This window comes from Misgurnus anguillicaudatus, chromosome 18 (genome assembly GCF_027580225.2).
Source record: "Misgurnus anguillicaudatus chromosome 18, ASM2758022v2, whole genome shotgun sequence".
In the NCBI taxonomy this organism is placed as follows: domain Eukaryota; kingdom Metazoa; phylum Chordata; class Actinopteri; order Cypriniformes; family Cobitidae; genus Misgurnus; species Misgurnus anguillicaudatus.
This window is the reverse complement of record NC_073354.2, coordinates 14,025,485-14,044,662: the sequence shown is the minus strand read 5'-3', so window position 1 is coordinate 14,044,662 and position 19,178 is coordinate 14,025,485. Positions and strand designations below refer to the sequence as shown.

The 19,178-nt window shown below is 44.0% G+C and overlaps 1 protein-coding gene across 1 annotated transcript in view; it reads left to right on the top strand.

Moving 5' to 3' along the window:
* dsg2.2 (desmoglein 2, tandem duplicate 2) overlaps positions 1-18,137 on the top strand; it is a 40,212-nt gene extending 22,075 nt beyond the window's left edge. Inside the window, exons 10-14 of the mRNA XM_055187290.2 lie at positions 12,237-12,458; positions 12,755-12,976; positions 13,105-13,220; positions 13,316-13,600; positions 17,328-18,137. Coding sequence (XP_055043265.2) covers positions 12,237-12,458; positions 12,755-12,976; positions 13,105-13,220; positions 13,316-13,600; positions 17,328-18,065 — 1,583 coding nt within the window. The 3' untranslated portion in view covers positions 18,066-18,137. The remainder of the gene's footprint in view (positions 1-12,236; positions 12,459-12,754; positions 12,977-13,104; positions 13,221-13,315; positions 13,601-17,327) is intronic.
* Positions 18,138-19,178: the final 1,041 nt, after the last annotated feature.

The following is a 19,178-nucleotide window of genomic DNA, read 5'->3' as shown; positions in this document are numbered from 1 at the left end:
GTATAGTTCTCCTTCACAACGGGTCTCCTTAGAGCTCACACTGTTTCTCTCTCTCTTCCTCCACAGACGACAGCTTTCTTCCCTGTTAATGGACAGACTGAACAGGTTATGTTATATTCTCTCAGGGTAGCGGACTCACGATAACGACTAGGCGTACTGCATCGACCGGCAGTGGTTTCCAAGATAGCGCCGGGGACCAAACCCTCTCGGCTGACTCGTTGATTTCAACAGAGGGGCGGAAATGTCACGCCGTCACACCCGGGTCGAGCGCTGCCCTTTCCTCGACGCCCGTTGGCAATCGACAACCGGACCGGGGCGCCCCTTTGTAGAGACCTCGGGGCAGCGGATCTCCTTCGCCTCTGACTCTGTGGTGATAGACAGCACACAGGTAAAGTAGCAATGTAACTGGTAATACTCACACCGTCAGCCGTACAGGTCTTCAACGCCACTCCTAACACAAGTCCGCCAAGCGTCTGGCTACGAAAATACTTCAGGAACTACTCCGTAATTTCCAATGCTGAAACACACTCACAGCATAATCATACACAGGGTTATTCTAGGATCCGTCTTCCTCTTCAGCGCCCCTAGCGAGTGACTGGAGGCGGGGTACGTCTGACACGACACAGCAATCTCACTGCAATATACACAGCACCACTTCAAAGTGAAATTTCTACATCCAAGACTCACCCACCACGCTCAGTGCACACAATAGACGCCCGTCTTCCTTCGCCTCGCTCTGGGCAAGAATGTGGAGATGGTAACACGGCCTAGCAGTTGGTTTCCGTCGCTGCGGCTGTCTCACACAGAGATCCTGTGGCTCACCCACCACGCTGACTCAGGGGCGGGGCCACTCACTCTCGCTGGAAAGCACTTAAAAGATATCCAGGTAAAATACATGCAAGGTATATTCAATGAATGAGTTCGTTTACTCACAACTGCGGTGCTTCTGTTATCTCGCGCTTCCTTAGGTTAACTTCTCCTGTGATAACTCCAGCTACACAGATGGGTACTCACAATAGCACGTTCCTTCTTCCTTCACTTCGTTTATACAAAGTCGGTCTCCACTTACTTTCCAACCCGTAAGGTCTTCAATATCTGCCTCCGCCGAAATCCCACAATGCACAAAGAGAGAGAGAGAGTCCAATAATCCAACTGGCGTACCCGGTGAGTTTAACTCAGCGCTACAGCACACACCAACACTGGTCATAACAACAACACAAACTGTGATTTAAGCTGCTCTTAAGTATTCGCCCGGGTGTTGCCTTCGTCCAATCACCCGGCGTTCTTGTTAATTTCCCGCAGCTGTCCGTAGTTTGGCTGATTACAGCCCTCGCGGTGCTACCGGATGTCCGGTGTTTTCTCTTCCCGGTCCGGGCGGAAACATCCGGGCGGAACCAAACTTTCCCAACTTTTGGTTCCGCCCAAAAGATCGTCACTCCTGTGACATCCTCCCCCGCCAATGCATTCTAGTCCCTAGAATGCCTCGGTGTCGTCCACTCACCGTACCGGGCCGGGGGGCGTCCTCGGTTCTCCCGTTGGGAGCGTCTCACGGGTGAATCGGGTTCAACGGGCTCGGGTGCTACCCCTGGTCGCATCTGGGCAGCTAGAGGTTCAGCCGGCTCGGGTGCTAGCTCTGGCTGCATCTGGGCAGCTGGAGGTTCAGCCGGTTCGGGTGCCAGCTCTGGCTGCATCTGGGCAGCTGGAGGTTCAGCCGGTTCGGGTGCCAGCGCTGGTTGTATCTGGGCAGCTGGAGGCAGCGCCACCACAGGCCGACCCGGTACCACAGCCCATCCCTCCGTCCAGGGGGCCGCCGGTACTGGTTCCATGGGCCCTTCCTTCACAGCCTCGGGGTAGTTCGGACAGGGGCGAAGCATGTTTCGGTGTACCACCCGTTCGGGGCCAGGTTTTCCCTCGGGCCGGATGGTATACACTGGTTGTCCCGGCCTCTGCTGCTTACAGATCACATACGGGATAGCCTCCCAGCGGTCGCTCAGCTTTCCTTTTCCCTGTCGCCGGTTATCCCTCGCCAGGACTCTCTCACCTGGTAACAGGGGGGCATCTCGAGCAGTCCGATCGTACAACCGTTTGTTCCTTTCTCCCGCTGTCTGTATTTTCTTTGACACCTGCTCATATGCAAAATGTAAACGCTGGTGGTGGCGCCCCACCCACTCCGTCACACTCACTTCTTCCCGGTCTGCAGCCACTCCCAAGACCAGGTCAGTGGGCATCCGGACGTGCCTGCCGAACATCAGGTAAGTAGGGGCATACCCCGTTGTGCTATGGACACTGTTATTGTATGCTTGCAGAAGATTTGGTAAAGCACTCACCCAGTCGCTCTGCTGTCGTTGGTCCAACGTCCCCAGTAGTCCCAATAGGGTCTGATTAAACCTCTCACAGCTCCCATTTCCCTGGGGATGATATGATGTCGTATGGGTTTTAGTGCATCCATACAACTGGCACAACTCACGGATTACTTTTGATTCGAAATTGGCCCCTTGGTCGGAGTGCAGAAACTCGGGACATCCAAATGTCTGGAACACATTTCGCCATAGAGCTGTGGCGGTGGTGTTTGCCGTCTGATCAAGTGTCGGGACCGCCCAGGCGTACTTAGTAAACAGGTCTGTGATTACCAGGATGTTCTGATAGCGGTCCTGGGGGTGGCCCAGCGTCAGGAAATCCATTGCCATTATGTGGAGGGGGGCCTTTGCATGGATGGGTACCATCGGCGCTCGGGCTTCTCGTCTAGATTTAAACAGTGTGCACCGGGGGCAGGCCTGAATTGAGTCATGCACAGACGCCTCCAGCCCAGGCCAGTAAAAGAATCTCCGTAGTAGGGATACGGTCCTCTCCTGTCCCTGGTGTCCCAACTGGTCATGATAGGCTGTGACTAATGCGTTCACCTGGTCGGCGGGTACCACGATCTGGCTCACTTCCTCACCCGACTTCGGGTCGCGGGTCTTCCTGCAAAGCACCCCTTCCTGCAGCTCCAACTTTTCCCACTGCCCCAGTAATCTTCTCCCAGTCTCCGTCTGGGCCAATCTTTCCGCCGACGTTGGCCGTTTCCTCTGCTCTACCCACATTTTCACCTGGCACACGTCCCGGTCCTGGGCCTGCCTCTCTATCCAGCGGCGGGGGTCCCACCCCCAGTTTCCTGGCACGGCCTCCCGCTGGCCTCCTGGCGCCTCCACGGCCCCGATCATGTAGCCTTCCTCCTGGCTATCTTCCTTCCAATACCCCCGGCGTCTGGGGCTCTTTCCCTCTGGTAGTCTCGAGAGAACATCTGCGTTCGTATGCTCTCGCCCGGGCCGATACTGCAGTTGATAATCGAAGTTAGCCAGCTGAGCCACCCACCGCTGTTCCACGGCCCCCAACTTCGCCGTCTGTAAGTGCACCAGAGGGTTGTTATCTGTAATGATCGTTACCTTGGCTCCCCAAAGATAGTCTTTGAACTTCTCGCTCAAGGCCCACTTTAGGGCCAGTAGTTCCAGTTTGAAGGAGCTGTAGTTGGCATCATTCCTCTCTGCCGGGTGGAGGCTTCGGCTCGCATAAGCGATTACCCGCTCTGTTCCTTCTTGCCGTTGGGCCAGTACTGCTCCCAGTCCCAGGTTGCTCGCGTCTGTATACAAGACAAAAGGTTTAGAAAAGTCGGCATACGCCAAGATGGGGGCCTGTAGCAATTCCTGCTTCAGCCTCTGAAAAGCCAACTCACAATCCTTATCCCAGTTAATAGAGGGTGACCCACGGCCCCGGCTTCGGCCCGTGCCAACCAGCAATTGGTTAAGGGGCTTGGCGATCTTCGAGAAGTCTTTAATAAATCTCCGATAATACCCCACGAACCCCAGAAAGGATCGTACTTGCCTTACAGTCTTCGGTGCGGCCCAATCCTTTACCGCAGAGACCTTCTCGGGGTCCACGGCCACACCTGCTGCGCTTACCACATGTCCCAGGAACCTCACTTCTCGCCGCAGCAGATGGCATTTGTCCGGCTGTAGCTTCAGCCCATATCTCTCCATGGCTCGAAAGACTTCCTCTAGGTGTCGGAGGTGTGAGTCGAAATCTGGGGAATACACAATCACATCATCCAAATATACCAATACTGACTCCATCAACTGACCTCCAAGGCAGCGTTGCATCAAGCGTTGGAACGTGGCCGGAGCGTTGCAGAGCCCGAAAGGCATCCGGTCCCATTCAAATAGTCCGAACGGGGTCGTGAAGGCAGTCTTCTCCCTGTCTGCCTCGGCCACCTGCACCTGCCAATACCCGCTGGCCAGATCTAAGGTCGAGTACCAGGCTGACTGCGTGAGACTAGCAAGGGAGTCTTCAATTCGTGGTAGGGGGAATGCGTCCTTCTTTGTCACCAGGTTCAGCTTACGATAGTCTACACAGAACCTCCAGGCTCCCGTCTTCTTCTGTACGAGCACGATGGGGGCCGCCCAGGGGCTACTACTCTCCCTGACGATGCCCCTGCCCAACAGGCCCTGCAGGAGCGTGCGTACCTCCGCATACAAAGTGGGTGGGATGGGTCGGTATCTCTCCCTACTTGGCCCTGCTTCCCCAGTGGGGATGTGGTGCTCCACCACCCCGGTGCATCCGTAGTCTTCATCGTGCCTTGCAAACACATGTTGCCACTTCCGGAGGAGCGCCTGCAATTTCTGTGCCTGTACCTGTCCCAAATCGTCCCCTTGTAATGACTCACCCGCTAGGTGGTTTGGCACACTTCTTCCGAGATTATTCGAGGGGGCATCCATTTGAGTCAGGGCCACCTCAATCACAGTGGGGCACACCTGACGAAAGCTGACGTCCCTTTCCTCCCTCACCTGGTGGGGCGTGACCATCGTTAGCCGAGCCAGTCGTTGATGTCGGTATAGCTGTACTGCGTAGGGGTGTTCATTTCGCACCCTCACAGGAATCCTCCCCCGGCGGATCGCCGCTAGTCCCCGTGCTACCTCCACCTGCGGGCAGTCCGTATGTGGTTCGACCAATACCCACTCCTCTGGGTTCGCTTCCCGAAGGGGCACTCTTGCCCACACGATAGCCTCACTCCTAGGGGGAATAGACAAAGCAAAACGACATGTTACTCTCCCCACTTCCTCCCGATCTCTACGCACCTGGTTCATTTGGACCCGGCGGCAGTCAGCCACTACGCGCTCCCACTTGGGCCTCTCAGCAGGTGAGATCCTTGGACCAGGCCTAGCCTGGAATATCTCTTCCCAGCACTCGGAGAGGACATTCATGCCCAATAGGGCTCGGTGGGTACCCAGACACTTATCTTCGACGATAATCACCCCTTTTTGGGGGACAACGACTCCATGTACTTCCAGATCCGTCAGGCGATAGCCAATGTAGGGGATTTCCAGGCCATTAGCGCCCTTCAACGTCAGCCAGGGGGCCTCCGCTCCTTGTGTTCCTCCCCGTCCGAATATCTCCTTGGAGAGGCTTTCTGCAAACATCGTTACCTGTGAGCCCGTATCTACCAGGCACTGGATCCACTTGCCACACACTTTCACCTCTGCCACCGGGCTGTGCCCGATCATCTGTTGCCTTGAACTATCCCTTCTTCCCGGGTCTTCTCGAGGGGCCCCGGCCACACGACCCACTGTGGCCGGTCGTCCTAAAAACCCCCTTCAGATGCCCTGCGGGGCCCACACTGACGGCTGATATGTCCTGACTCACCACAACGGTTGCAAATCGGTCGCCCCTGGTCATCCCATTCGAACCGGGGCCGATTATAACGGTTTGGTCGTCCCGGCGGCTCTCGGCTCCTCTCCGAGTACACTCGCTCTCGGGGTGCCGGCCTTGGTTCCTCCCGCGCCCTACTTTGGCGCAGCTCTCCCAGGAGGGTCTTAGACATTTCTGACATTTGTTCCCGGACGTCTTTCAAGAGTTCCGCCTTCAGAGTCTGTTTCCAATCCGTGCGCTCAGGTGGTGGCGGCACGCTTTCATTCACAGCCGCACACACTGGAGTCTCACTCACCTCAACCTCGTCGCCCTCCAACGCTAGCGCCTCCTTCCTTAGATCTTCAAATGTGAGGCCGGGGTCTCTCCGAAACTGTACCCTCAGACTCTGTCTCACGGGGCCCTCTTTCATCCCCAAAAGGAATTGGTCGCGCAGCAAGGTCTCTCCATCCCCCAATCCATGATCACGGCGGGTCTGTAACCGGGTGAACTGCTCTCGCAGTCTCAGGGCAAAAGCTCTAATGGGTTGTCGGGGGCCTTGCTTACTATTAAAGAATTGGGAACGGAGGACGGCTACGGGGGTGTGATCACCATATTGCTCGGTGAGAAACTGGAATATAGTTTGGGCGCTGGTTCGGACAGCTTCAGGGGCGGCCTGTACTGCTCGCCGCGCTTCTCCCTCTAGGGAGTTCAGTACGAACTGGAGCCGCTGGGCTACACTAAGGCCCTGCAGGTCGGCCAGATACTCCAACTGAGCTTTCCATTCTGTAAGTCGCACCCCTGACTCTGTCCCTCCATACTTTTGGACCCAAGGGCTGCCCATAAAGACAGGCACCGCACGGGGTTGGGCTGCGGGTCCCGCGTTGTCGGTCATTGGGCTAGTCTGGTTACTCAACTCGAGGTGGAACCCTGCCGACTACGCCAAAATCTGTCACAAGCCAGGGGCTGGCCGCTAAGGGTCAAGCCACGCCCCTTCTAACTTCCACCTCGAGGAGGTCCCCAAAACCAACCCAATGACCAGACAACAACGAATACAAGTAAGTATAAAAATATTCTTTATTGATTTAAATATTTAAAATATATGGGGACTTGGGGAAAGGGGGTTTAAAACTAAGATCAGGATCTGTCCTCCAGGGGGGGGGGGTTTTCGTCGGGGAACGGGCTCCCGCCTCTGGTTCCCTCTGCCCGTGGCGCGCTCCTCTTCCTTCCTGGAGGCAGAATAAAATCACAATGAATATGGGCATGTACTGTTTCCTGTCCGTGTACCTGCGTGTAGTTCGCGGCACTCCGCCGTCTTCCCACGCAGCTCCTTAGTTGTCGACTCACTCTCCTTTCCTGTTTCTCTTCCTCTCTACAGGCTACCACTAGGGCACGAAGACACAGCGGATCGTCCTCACGAGGGTCTCTACCGACTACAGCTGCCGGGTAAGTATGAATCTTCCTCCTCGACTCGTCACTTTAGTACTCACACTGTTTCTCTCTCTCTTCCTCCACAGACGACAGCTGGGACACAAAGGCACAGTGAATCGTTCACAGTTAGTTCTCTCACCTCGTCGCTGAGTACAGCTTCTGGTACGTGTGGTTCTCCTTCACAACGGGTCTCCTTAGAGCTCACACTGTTTCTCTCTCTCTTCCTCCACAGACGACAGCTGGGACCCAAAGGCACAGTGGATCGTTCTCAGTTAGGTTTCTCACCTCGTCGCTGATTACAGCTTCTGGTACGTATAGTTCTCCTTCACAACGGGTCTCCTTAGAGCTCACACTGTTTCTCTCTCTCTTACTCCACAGACGACAGCTTTCTTCCCTGTTAATGGACAGACTGAACAGGTTATGTTATATTCTCTCAGGGTAGCGGACTCACGATAACGGCTAGGCGTACTGCATCGACCGGCAGCGGTTTCCAAGATAGCGCCGGGGACCAAACCCTCTCGGCTGCCTCGTTGATTTCAACAGAGGGGCGGAAATGTCACGCCGTCACACCCGGGTCGAGCGCTGCCCTTTCCTCGACGCCCGTTGGCAATCGACAACCGGACCGGGGCGCCCCTTTGTAGAGACCTCGGGGCAGCGGATCTCCTTCGCCTCTGACTCTGTGGTGATAGACAGCACACAGGTAAAGTAGCAATGTAACTGGTAATACTCACACCGCCAGCCGTACAGGTCTTCACCGCCACTCCTAACACAAGTCCGCCAAGCGTCTGGCTACGAAAATACTTCAGGAACTACTCCGTAATTTCCAATGCTGAAACACACTCACAGCATAATCATACACAGGGTTATTCTAGGATCCGTCTTCCTCTTCAGCGCCCCTAGCGAGTGACTGGAGGCGGGGTACGTCTGACACGACACAGCAATCTCACTGCAATATACACAGCACCACTTCAAAGTGAAATTTCTACATCCAAGACTCACCCACCACGCTCAGTGCACACAATAGACGCCCGTCTTCCTTCGCCTCGCTCTGGGCAAGAATGTGGAGATGGTAACACGGCCTAGCAGTTGGTTTCCGTCGCTGCGGCTGTCTCACACAGAGATCCTGTGGCTCACCCACCACGCTGACTCAGGGGCGGGGCCACTCACTCTCGCTGGAAAGCACTTAAAAGATATCCAGGTAAAATACATGCAAGGTATATTCAATGAATGAGTTCGTTTACTCACAACTGCGGTGCTTCTGTTATCTCGCGCTTCCTTAGGTTAACTTCTCCTGTGATAATTCCAGCTACACAGATGGGTACTCACAATAGCACGTTCCTTCTTCCTTCACTTCGTTTATACAAAGTCGGTCTCCACTTACTTTCCAACCCGTAAGGTCTTCAATATCTGCCTCCGCCGAAATCCCACGATGCACAAAGAGAGAGAGAGAGTCCAATAATCCAACTGGCGTACCCGGTGAGTTTAACTCAGCGCTACAGCACACACCAACACTGGTCATAACAACAACACAAACTGTGATTTAAGCTGCTCTTAAGTATTCGCCCGGGTGTTGCCTTCGTCCAATCACCCGGCGTTCTTGTTAATTTCCCGCAGCTGTCCGTAGTTTGGCTGATTACAGCCCTCGCGGTGCTACCGGATGTCCGGTGTTTTCTCTTCCCGGTCCGGGCGGAAACATCCGGGCGGAACCAAACTTTCCCAACTTTTGGTTCCGCCCAAAAGATCGTCACTCCTGTGACATCCTAACTGTAATGCAGTTTCCTAAACTTCTTTTGTTTATAACTGATCAATTTTCATAAAGTGTTACATTTTAAATATTTGCAACATATCGTAAGTCTTCTCCTAATGACTAAAATTGCACTTCATGTTTTCTTTTATAATATTTTAAATATCTATATGTTTAAACCTCATTTCCATTGTACATTACGGCTGCTTCCGAAAGCCTGTTGTCTTGCTCATGAGGCAATGACTTCGGCAGCATGAAGGCAGCTCCAGGAAATGGTTTCAGACGGCCTAATGGATTTCAGTTTGAAATATAAACAGAGAACGCCTTTGTAATAACTAATCACATATTTGAAAACTGTGTAAATCGAAATGTGTAAAAAGTGAAAAGAAATCTTTATTTACACTAAATTTGTGCTCCAGTTGTTTTCTTGGCCGCCATTTTATTTTTTCAAACCCAACCAGGCTCGACAACATGATCTCACGAATTGCTCGACCAATCACACTTCAAATAAGTACAAAAAAATACAGTGTAAAAAAATGAGCTGTAATTATGCAGCTGGTTGCCAGTAACGTACTGTAGAAGATAAAGACTGAAAATGTTTCATGCTCATTTAACTTTGAACAAACTGTTGCCAGTAAATAACATAAATGCAGAGGTGGGTAGTAACGAATTACATTTACTTCGTTACATTTACTTGAGTACATTTTTTGGGTAACTAGTACTTTTAGAGTAAATTTAAGGATGGGTACTTTTTACTCTTACTCAAGTGCATTTCTAATGAAAAAACTGTACTTTTACTTCGCTACATTCGGTGGCGTTACTACGCTACTTTCAAATGGTCATACTTAATGAATATATTTTATTTTTTAAGTTTATATGGCTTGTTCGAAAGTCTCGCGAGACGTTAGAGAGGCTGCGTGCGTTGCGAGGGGTGGCTACGTATCACCCTTTAGCGCGCGTAGATGAAATGAGATGACTGATGCAAGCTATCGGAGGCAGATCACGCGTGGCCTCAAGTTTGGTCTATGTTTATACTACAAAAGGTTAAAAAGAATAGTTTCATAATGCGATGTATGCTTTGTGCACCAAAACAAAATGACATCTCAGCGTACAGGAATTCAAGCTCCAACCTGAAACAACACGGCGCGGTAAGTGTCACTTTGTGCAGTGCCTTATTATAATATTTTTCACGCACTGTTTTTGTCATATGCGCTTTTGTGCAAGCAATGAAAATTACTCTAACCTTACAAACAACACACGTTCACATCTGCACATTTCCATATCATTTCCTCATAAAACTAAACAAATTGAACAGCATAATGTTAAGTCTTTCATTAATAATACGGGAGAACCGGGGCAAAAGTGCTGGACGAAAGTAACAAAGCGATTTTCTCAGGACTGATAACATTTGCATCCCAAACTATGACAACATCTTTGCAACCCTTGACATAGCTGACAAATATCGCGTTATTTACTCACCATTTTCCGGGTGTAGATCCAGAAAGGTGTTTTCAACCATAAGTAAATTCCAAAAGCGGTCGTTGTTTTCTTATAACGCGTTGTGTTTCTCGTTTCATCAATCTTCAGGTTATTTAGTGCTCTAACACATCCTGAAGTTTGACTTCTCAAGAGTTTTTCAAAATAAAAGTAAATCGGGTTTAAATGTAAGGAGATCCTGTCAGGACGAAAGTAACACTTACTTTTATACCATTTATATTATTCTAATTTAATTTAATTTAATTTTCATAGTGTTCAAACTGTTGAATTTAAGTTTGTACTGTTGGTTGCTTTTGAAACATTTGATAAAACTGAAATTTAAAATGAAAATATAATTTCATTATTTTTTACAAAGGTAAATTACAAAATATGTTTGCAGTTACATATTAAAGAGGTCATAGTCATGTATAGTTAATAAAAACAAGTGTAACACGAAAATCTACATTGTTTTGTTGTGTTAAAAAAAAGTAACAATTCACCACTATGTTCAAAGTGAAATTATACTAGTCATTTTACATTTGTTCAAAATTCCACCTGGTATTGATAGACCACACTTGTGAGTTACTGACCACAGGAAAAATATATCTCTGTCTGAAACATTATCTTTAAAAATTAAAAAAAACTTAAAAAAAAAATCTGAAAAATTGTACTTTTCGCCTGTTCTCCCCTACACATAACCGGACACCTTACTTAAATGTAGAAAATACATAAAAACTGGATTATATTTTATTTGATTCCTTCCTAAAGAATCTATATACTTATAAAAATAAAAGAATAAAGTATGTTTTTAAAGAAACATGTTTTATATATTATAATAAATGTAGAGTTGGTTTGCAAAAACAGATGAGTTCCATTTGAAATTCTAAAATAAGCATTTTATCAAGCTTCTTATGTTCATTAATTGCACATTAATGAAAATGAAAATAACCTATTCATATAAAAACATGATAACAAACAGACACACACATTCTTTTTTTCTTACTGTAAGCTTGTTTAAAGGCAGATGCAGCCAAATTTTGTTGTGAACGTGAAAATAAATACACAGTTAACTGTCAGAAAACAGTCAGTGTGTGTTTAAGATTTTTTTTAATGACACGTTATGTGATGTTGGAGGACTGAGATAGACTGCTTTACTTTAACTATAGGTTTATAAGTAGTATATAAGCAGAACAATGAGACTTTTAAGGAGAGGTTTGTGAAAGCCCTCCAAGTAGTCTGAAATTCAGGGATTTTACGCTTCTTTTCAATCAGATCGGAAGTAACGAGTAACTAACTACTTGAGTAGTTTTTTCATCTAATACTTTTTTACTCTTACTCAAGTAAATAATTAGATTGTTACTTTTACTTTTACTTGAGTACATTTTTGTATAAGTACTTGTACTTTTACTTGAGTACAGATTTTGGGTACTCTACCCACCTCTGCATAAATGCAAAATCTACAGTAAGTTACTGGCAACCAGCCAGTATTTTTTTATTCATTTAAAAGGAATTTTAAATAAATTAATTCATTGTCACAATTTTGTATGTCTACAAAACTTATTTAAGCATAGTTTTTTTACACAAATATTCAAGGCTGGGCAAACTTGTACCACACTGTAAAAATGTTTAGCTGCCATTTTTAAGATGAATAAAGTTGAGTATGCAAGTTATTATAAATTAGTATTTTAATATTTAAAATGTTGTGTACACTTTAACTTCTCAAATTAGGTTAAGCAATTTCAACTTGTTTATATAAGTTAAAGCAACATTTAAAATGACTTCCACACAGCCACTTTGATTAAACTTAAAAAAATATGAAGGCTAAGTCAACCTTTTACAGTTTATCCAAAATGCATACTCCAATATAAGATCACATGTGGAATATGTCAGATTTAAGATGATTAACTGAACCATGTTTTTGTACATTTAGAAATACACTCTCGGACATCTACAGGGACTATAGGCTTACAGGTGGAAAACATTAATGATATCTGTCCAAAGCTAACTGACAATGTGAAGTATGTATGCAGCGATGACAAAGTCGTGAACATCACAGCAGAGGACAATGATGCAGATCCATATGGAGCTCCTCTGGAGTTCATTTTGATACCAGAGAAGACAACAGGAAAATGGAGTCTGCAGAAAATAAATGGTAACACCAAACAGAACCTCTAGTTTTATCATAAACAGTTGGAGAAAGGCCTCTTTAAGATCTAGTTTGAAGCAATATAATAATTACATTTATGCATTTTGCAGATGCTACCCCAAAGTGACTTTTACACTGCATATAGGGTAAACATTTAATCACTATATGTGTTCCCTAAATCCTTTGCATTACCAACTGAGCTACAGGAACACTTCAATTATGTATCATAATATATCTCCTAAACAATAACCTGTTAACAAATCCATAAACTATAAGGTTCTTGCTGTTTCTCACCTCCTCAGATGTAAGTGTTGCCTTGCTAACCTATGGAGATTTATGGCCTGGCTATTATCAAGTCACAATGGAGATCAAAGACAGTCAGGGACTGGCCTGTCCTGATGAGCAAGTCCTCCGGTTTGAGGTGTGCACCTGCTCAAAAAAATCATTTTGTAGTCCACAAATAGTAGTCACGCTTGGGGAACCAGTGATTGTTTTGTTGGTTCTAGAAATCCTCTTCCTTCTCTGTGAGTATGAGTTCACTTCACATTCAATTTAAAAAGTTGTGTTTCAGCACCAGTAGCCTAACCAAACCAAACTGGACACTTCAAACCCCAGACCAGCTTTCTTTTTGTTTGTCTGTCTGTACTTTCAGTGCTGGCCTTGATCTTAATAAAATGTAAATGTGGAGGAGACGCATTTATTGACATGTTTTTTGAAACCAAAGCCTACTTCATATCTTATAACACAGAAGGAATAGGAGAAGATAAGGTAAATCCTTTTCTAATCTCACACAGACCAGGAAACATCTCTATAAAGTGACATTTTTTGGAACACATGGCATGTGACTGTGCATCTCTGTGCAGGATGTTCTTCTGATGAGCATTTCACCAAAATTCACCTGTGAAAGTGGGAATGAGTTAGTAAATGCATCCACAGCAACAGTCATGAACTTCAAAACCCCAAGGGATGAAATTCCGACCCCCAGTTCACATGTGACCGCCAATGTGAGTGCTTTAGGGTCAGGAATGATGCCCAAGATGTTTGGAGGTCTCTACTATGACGTGCTGGACATGCAGGAAATACCTGTCAATTATCAAGATATAAATTATGCCTTGCCAGATGCAATACTGAAAGAATACTTCATGCAAGTAAGTTATTCATGTTTAATTGGATTGTAATAAACACATTTATAACAAATTCTAGCGCACCACTACACTCTAAAAAATGTCTGGGTTATTTATTTTGAGCCATAATGAGTAAATATTGGACAGAATACATGCTAGGTTAAAAATGACCCAATTGGGTTGTTGTTATGCAACCATGTGGTATAACAACCTATATCAGTTGTGTTCAAACAACCCAGCAAATTGGGTCAATTTGAACCTAGCGTTGTGTTCTGTCCAATATTTACCTATTATGGGTCAAAATAACCCAGACATCACAGAGTGTAATGTCACCAAAAGATAAATGAATAGTAGTTTAATTATTTTAAAACACTCCCTGTGTCTTCTAAGGCTGTCGAATTTTTAATTTCTTAAATAATAATTTTATTCACATTTTTATGCTACAGGAATAAAGTAGTGTACACTATCAGAAAAAGGTTTAAAACTGTACCTTTTTTTGCACTGGGGTGGTACCCTAAGGTTCCATTTTGGTACCTTAACAGGTACACTAAAAATAATACAATGTTACGGACCTACTGTGTACCTTTTAAAGTGCAGTTAAATGCTTTGCACGCCTAACATTTATGGTGTATTGTCTCCTTAGCCCAAAAGAGGGCGCTGCACAGTGAGAAAATACACTGTAAGAATTTGGTTTAACTTTGTAAGAACCACCCACCACCCCAATAAAGGAAAACCAATGGCATTGGTGAAGGGATCTCGTGTTATTTTCTTCCTTAGTGCTTCTATAATAATAATTCAATTCATTCGTTTTTTATTTATTTAAGTGTTCAAATTATGATCTGACTCCAGTTTATAAATTATCAATATTATTTTGATGCTGATCATAATTTATATATTTAGCATTGTTATATTTTAATTCTCTTAATTATTTATTAATTAGTATTAGTAACATTTACATATCAAGATGTAATTCTGAAGGTGCTAAGGCAATTCCCTACAGCTGGGTGTTGAGGCATTCATAAAATGAATAAACAATAAAAAAAATCTTTCTAGTCAGGTTGCACTTAAATTAATCATTTGTGTTATCAACTTTCATATCAAACATCACATCAACTAAAAAGATCAGCACAGAAATAAAAGTCACAAAGTCAAAATCATACCTGCCAATAAAAGACACACAGGGAGTTCTGAATACAGATGCTTCCTTCAATCTTTTGCCAATGTACATTAAACACTAACCAGAACAAAAACATCATAAAACTATGGCTAAGAAAGGAATTTAGTTTGACCAACTCCATGTGACATTAAAGTCATGGTAACATTGCCAGAGGTATTGTGGCAAAGCCACACCTCTATGAGAAATCCATTTTATGTCCTAAATTTTAAAACTTTGGTCCACTTTATCTTAGACTTATATAAATTAGACTCTTTTTACCCATCGCACCATGACCTTTACAATGATACCACACATGATTATAAAATTGCAGTCTTAGAACCACAAATTATTTACATAAGATAATATATTTTCAGTACCTACACTGTAACAAATTTGCTGTAATTATGCAGCTGGTTGCCAGTAACTTACTGTAAAAGATAAAGACTGAAAATGTTTTATGTTCATTTAACTTTGAACAAACTGTTGCCAGTAAATAACATTAATGTAAAATCTACAGTAAGTTACTGGCAGCTAGTTGCCAGTAATACCTAGTAATACTGCAATTTCTACAGACATTTTTTACAGTGTAATGATGTGAGCCTGAAGGTTTTTGAAAGCTTTGATTGTGTTTACAGTACGCAATATAACAAGTTCATATGTCCTAAAAACGTGCTGATATCCTCCTTGTCCTATTAAGTCCCTCCTTCAGAAATACGTAATGAGTTCTGATTGTGTAGTTTGTTAGTGTGTTGTGATTCGACAGCAGCTTAGCTTAGCACAGCGGTTTGAGCTTTACTGGCGACTGACTTATTCCTGTGGGCGGAGTTTAGTCAAAAACTGTTTTATTGATGTCATTCAATCAGGAAGTAGAGGGCTGTAGTCCAAACCGGCCATTTCATTGTAGGCTTTGTAAGGCGAATCCTGTTAAAGGACCAGTTCGGTATTTTACACTTTAAGCCCTGTTTTCAGATTGTTTATGATGAAATAGAACGGTTTTGACTGAAATTTCGACATATGATGCTGGCCCGAGAATATTCGGGTGTTTCTTGTATCATCTCCCACCTCTATAATGTCTGTATAGGTGCACTGGAACAATCCTTCCTCAAATGCATTAAACTTTCGTTTACAAAGACGTGAAACTCACCGAGTGGTCAGGGGTGTTCACTGATATGCTCACACAAAAATCGCTGCAAAATACACATTCCAAAAGGTTTTATCGTAGTTTTTGCCAACTCCATTGACTTGTATTAGATGTGCTGTGAGGTACGGTATTACTTCGCACCGGGAACTTTGTTTCTATTCTTGCAATTGGCAAAGGCGGATTATCGCCACCACCTGGGCTGGAGTGTCTATTATTCAAGCTCTCAACGGAAGAATATACGGGTGTGAGGCGTTTGGAAAAATAGGTCCACAAGTTTACAACGAATGCTAAAGCATCTTTTGCAGCGATTTTTGTGTGAGCATATCAGTGAACACCCCTGACCACTCGGTGAGTTTCACGTCTTTGTTAACGAAAGTTTAATGCATTTTAGGAAGGATTGTTCCTGTGCACCTATACACCCATTGTAGAGGTGGGAGGTGAAACACAAATACCCGAAAATTCTCGGGTCAGCCGCATATGTCGACATTTCAGTCAAAACCTTTCAATTTCATCATAAACAAACTGAAAACAGGTTAAATACCAAACTTGTCCTTTAAAGAAAATATATCGCCTGGCAGTGAACTTTGAGCTCAGTGAATCATTTTACAGGTGTTATTTATGCTCTAACAGCAACATTGCACACTAACTAAAGTTTGAAAAATGGGATCAGGAAGAACGTGACCTTTAAGAGACTGTTTAGGGTGAAAAACGTTGCAATGAAGAGATCAAGAGATCAAATAGGTTGAATGTCTGTAAACAGCTTCACCTGAGGGTCAAATTTACTGTAGGTTAACTTGAGGTTTTGTTGTCTCTTCATTAACAAACATGTTTATTGTTTTACCAGCTGTCTTAAAACTTCAAAAAGTTACCTGATTGTCTTAAAATTTAAGGTAAATTCAACTTAAATAAATTAGTTGACACAACAATTTTTTTTACTTATTGACACAACTAATATTTTTAAGTTGAATGAACTCAAAATGTTAATTAAGTTGAAGAAACACATCTTTTATACAGTGTATAAACCAAATCGAGCACTGCATCTTTATTGAAAAATCTTTTTATAATATATTTGAATAAAAAGCGAAGACATAAATTTGCCAAATTTCGGTATCACGCCAGGCTGAGACAGTATGCCATTGTTTGAGCAAGTGTTCAGCCAGTGATGAACCAAACCCATTGGTTTGTAATGTAACTTTTTTCTGGGGTTGTTTTAACCCATTGTTGTGTCAAATATAAACATTTTATAGGTTTATTTAACCCAATGGTTGGGTTTGTCCCTTTTGACACAACACTTGGTAAAAAAAACAGCATGTCATCATTCTCCAACAAAGAAAGCAATGTTTGGAATCAACACAGAGCCTCAGTGTTTAAACCTTGCTTAAAATGCAGTGACTCCACCTTAACCACAGCAGCAAACAAACAACTCATTTCCATTTCTCTTCATGCTTCTGTAGAAAGCAAGATGTATATCGGGAGCTGCTTATTCAGAGGACAAACCGATGAATTATACATATGAAGGTGAAAGATCTGGTACTGATTCATTGAGCACCTGCATCTGTGATGAGTCTGATGATGAATTGGAGCTCTTGAACGACCTGGGCCCAAAGTTTCACACTTTGGGTGAGTTGTGTGGACTCAGACGGTCTCCATCAGTATCTACTGGGACACAGGCTGAGCCTAAAGTTATTAATAATACTGTCATGACCAAACCAGCCACCCATGAGACTCCAGTCAATGCGGGATCTTCCAGTCACGTGACCAAAACTGTTCAACCCATTCCCGTAGAGAAGTCACTACCTGTACAAGCCACACCTAATGACAAACTAGTCACACCTGTGTACTACACGATCAACAAGCCAATATGTAGCAATGTTCTACTTTCAGAGACTCTGTCATTTGGGCATGGACAAGGTGTGTACATAATTAATCGTTCTTCGGAAACTGAGGGACAAAACATTGATCACCCAATCATATGTTCACAGATTACTCCTTACATACCCGTTATGGTTAGACAAGGCTTAGGTGAAATTATTTCTATTCCGAATCTGTTAACAAATCAGAACCTTGCAATGTTCCGACGACCAATGTTAATTGGTTCACCACAGCTGGTAGAAGTACCTGAAGGATTGGTTGTGTCTGGAGAATATGGGCAGGGTACAATAAATCTTAGACATTATTTTACTGTACCATGAGCCCTCAAACACTTTCAGCACCAAGTTCAGTGCTGGTCGGGTACAGAACAAACCTGTAGAGGTATGCATCATGTTATAATCCAGACTAAAGTCTCATAATTTAATAATGAGATTAGGAGGATCAATGTTTGATTTCACATCGTTTTCGATCTTTGACATGATCTTACTCAGCCAATATTAAAGAATTATCAAGGTTATATTTTAACAGAATGATCTTTACATTATCTAGAGATGATTTTATGTAAAAACAGCACATTACAATTTACCAAAATATGACCTTTCAATAAGTGTACTTTTTGAAAAGATACTGCCCCAGTGACAACTTTTGAAACTTCTTTTTCCTTTTTCTGAGAGTGTCCTAAAATGAATATTTCTTTCAGCTTTTTATGTTTTGGAATTTTGGTTGAAGAGTCCTTGTCTTAAAAAAACTTAAAGATTTACTGTACAGGTATGTGTGACTATGTTACTGTTAAAGACTTTATGGGACAGTTGAATGTTTTGGGTTTTGTGAATTATATAATACAGCCTGAACTGCTATATATGGTATTCATGAAGACGCATCGGGATTGGATTTTCTTTACATGCATGTTTTATGAAGATATCACATATCTTGCCATGGGTTATTGACAAAAATTGCAGCTTTTTTAAACTTTAATAAAAATGTTTATTTATATTGAATTTTTTAAAATGTTGCATTGTTTCAGAGAGCAGTAAAAAAAGAAAACAAATATCAGGAAATTATAGTAAAGCACTCTCATAAATAAAGGTTCATAGCAGTCACTTCCTCATGCCGAAATATATATTTTTCATTCAACGTGAATATAAATGATTTTAAATTTATTTTTAAATTATTTCAAAATATACAGAAAATGTTTAAACAAATTTTTGATTTTTTTTTTGTATATTTTGGAATATATTTCAAATTATATTTGAAAATATATTTCTTCCCATATGGGCTGGGGTGGTACCTTTAGAAAATGTACATTTGTACCTAAAGGGTGCATATTAGTACCACAAAGGCACAAATTGGTACCAAATCTGTACCAAAATTGTGCATATTATGTGACCCTTTTTAAGGGTACTGCCCCAGTGACAGCTTTTGTACCTTATTTT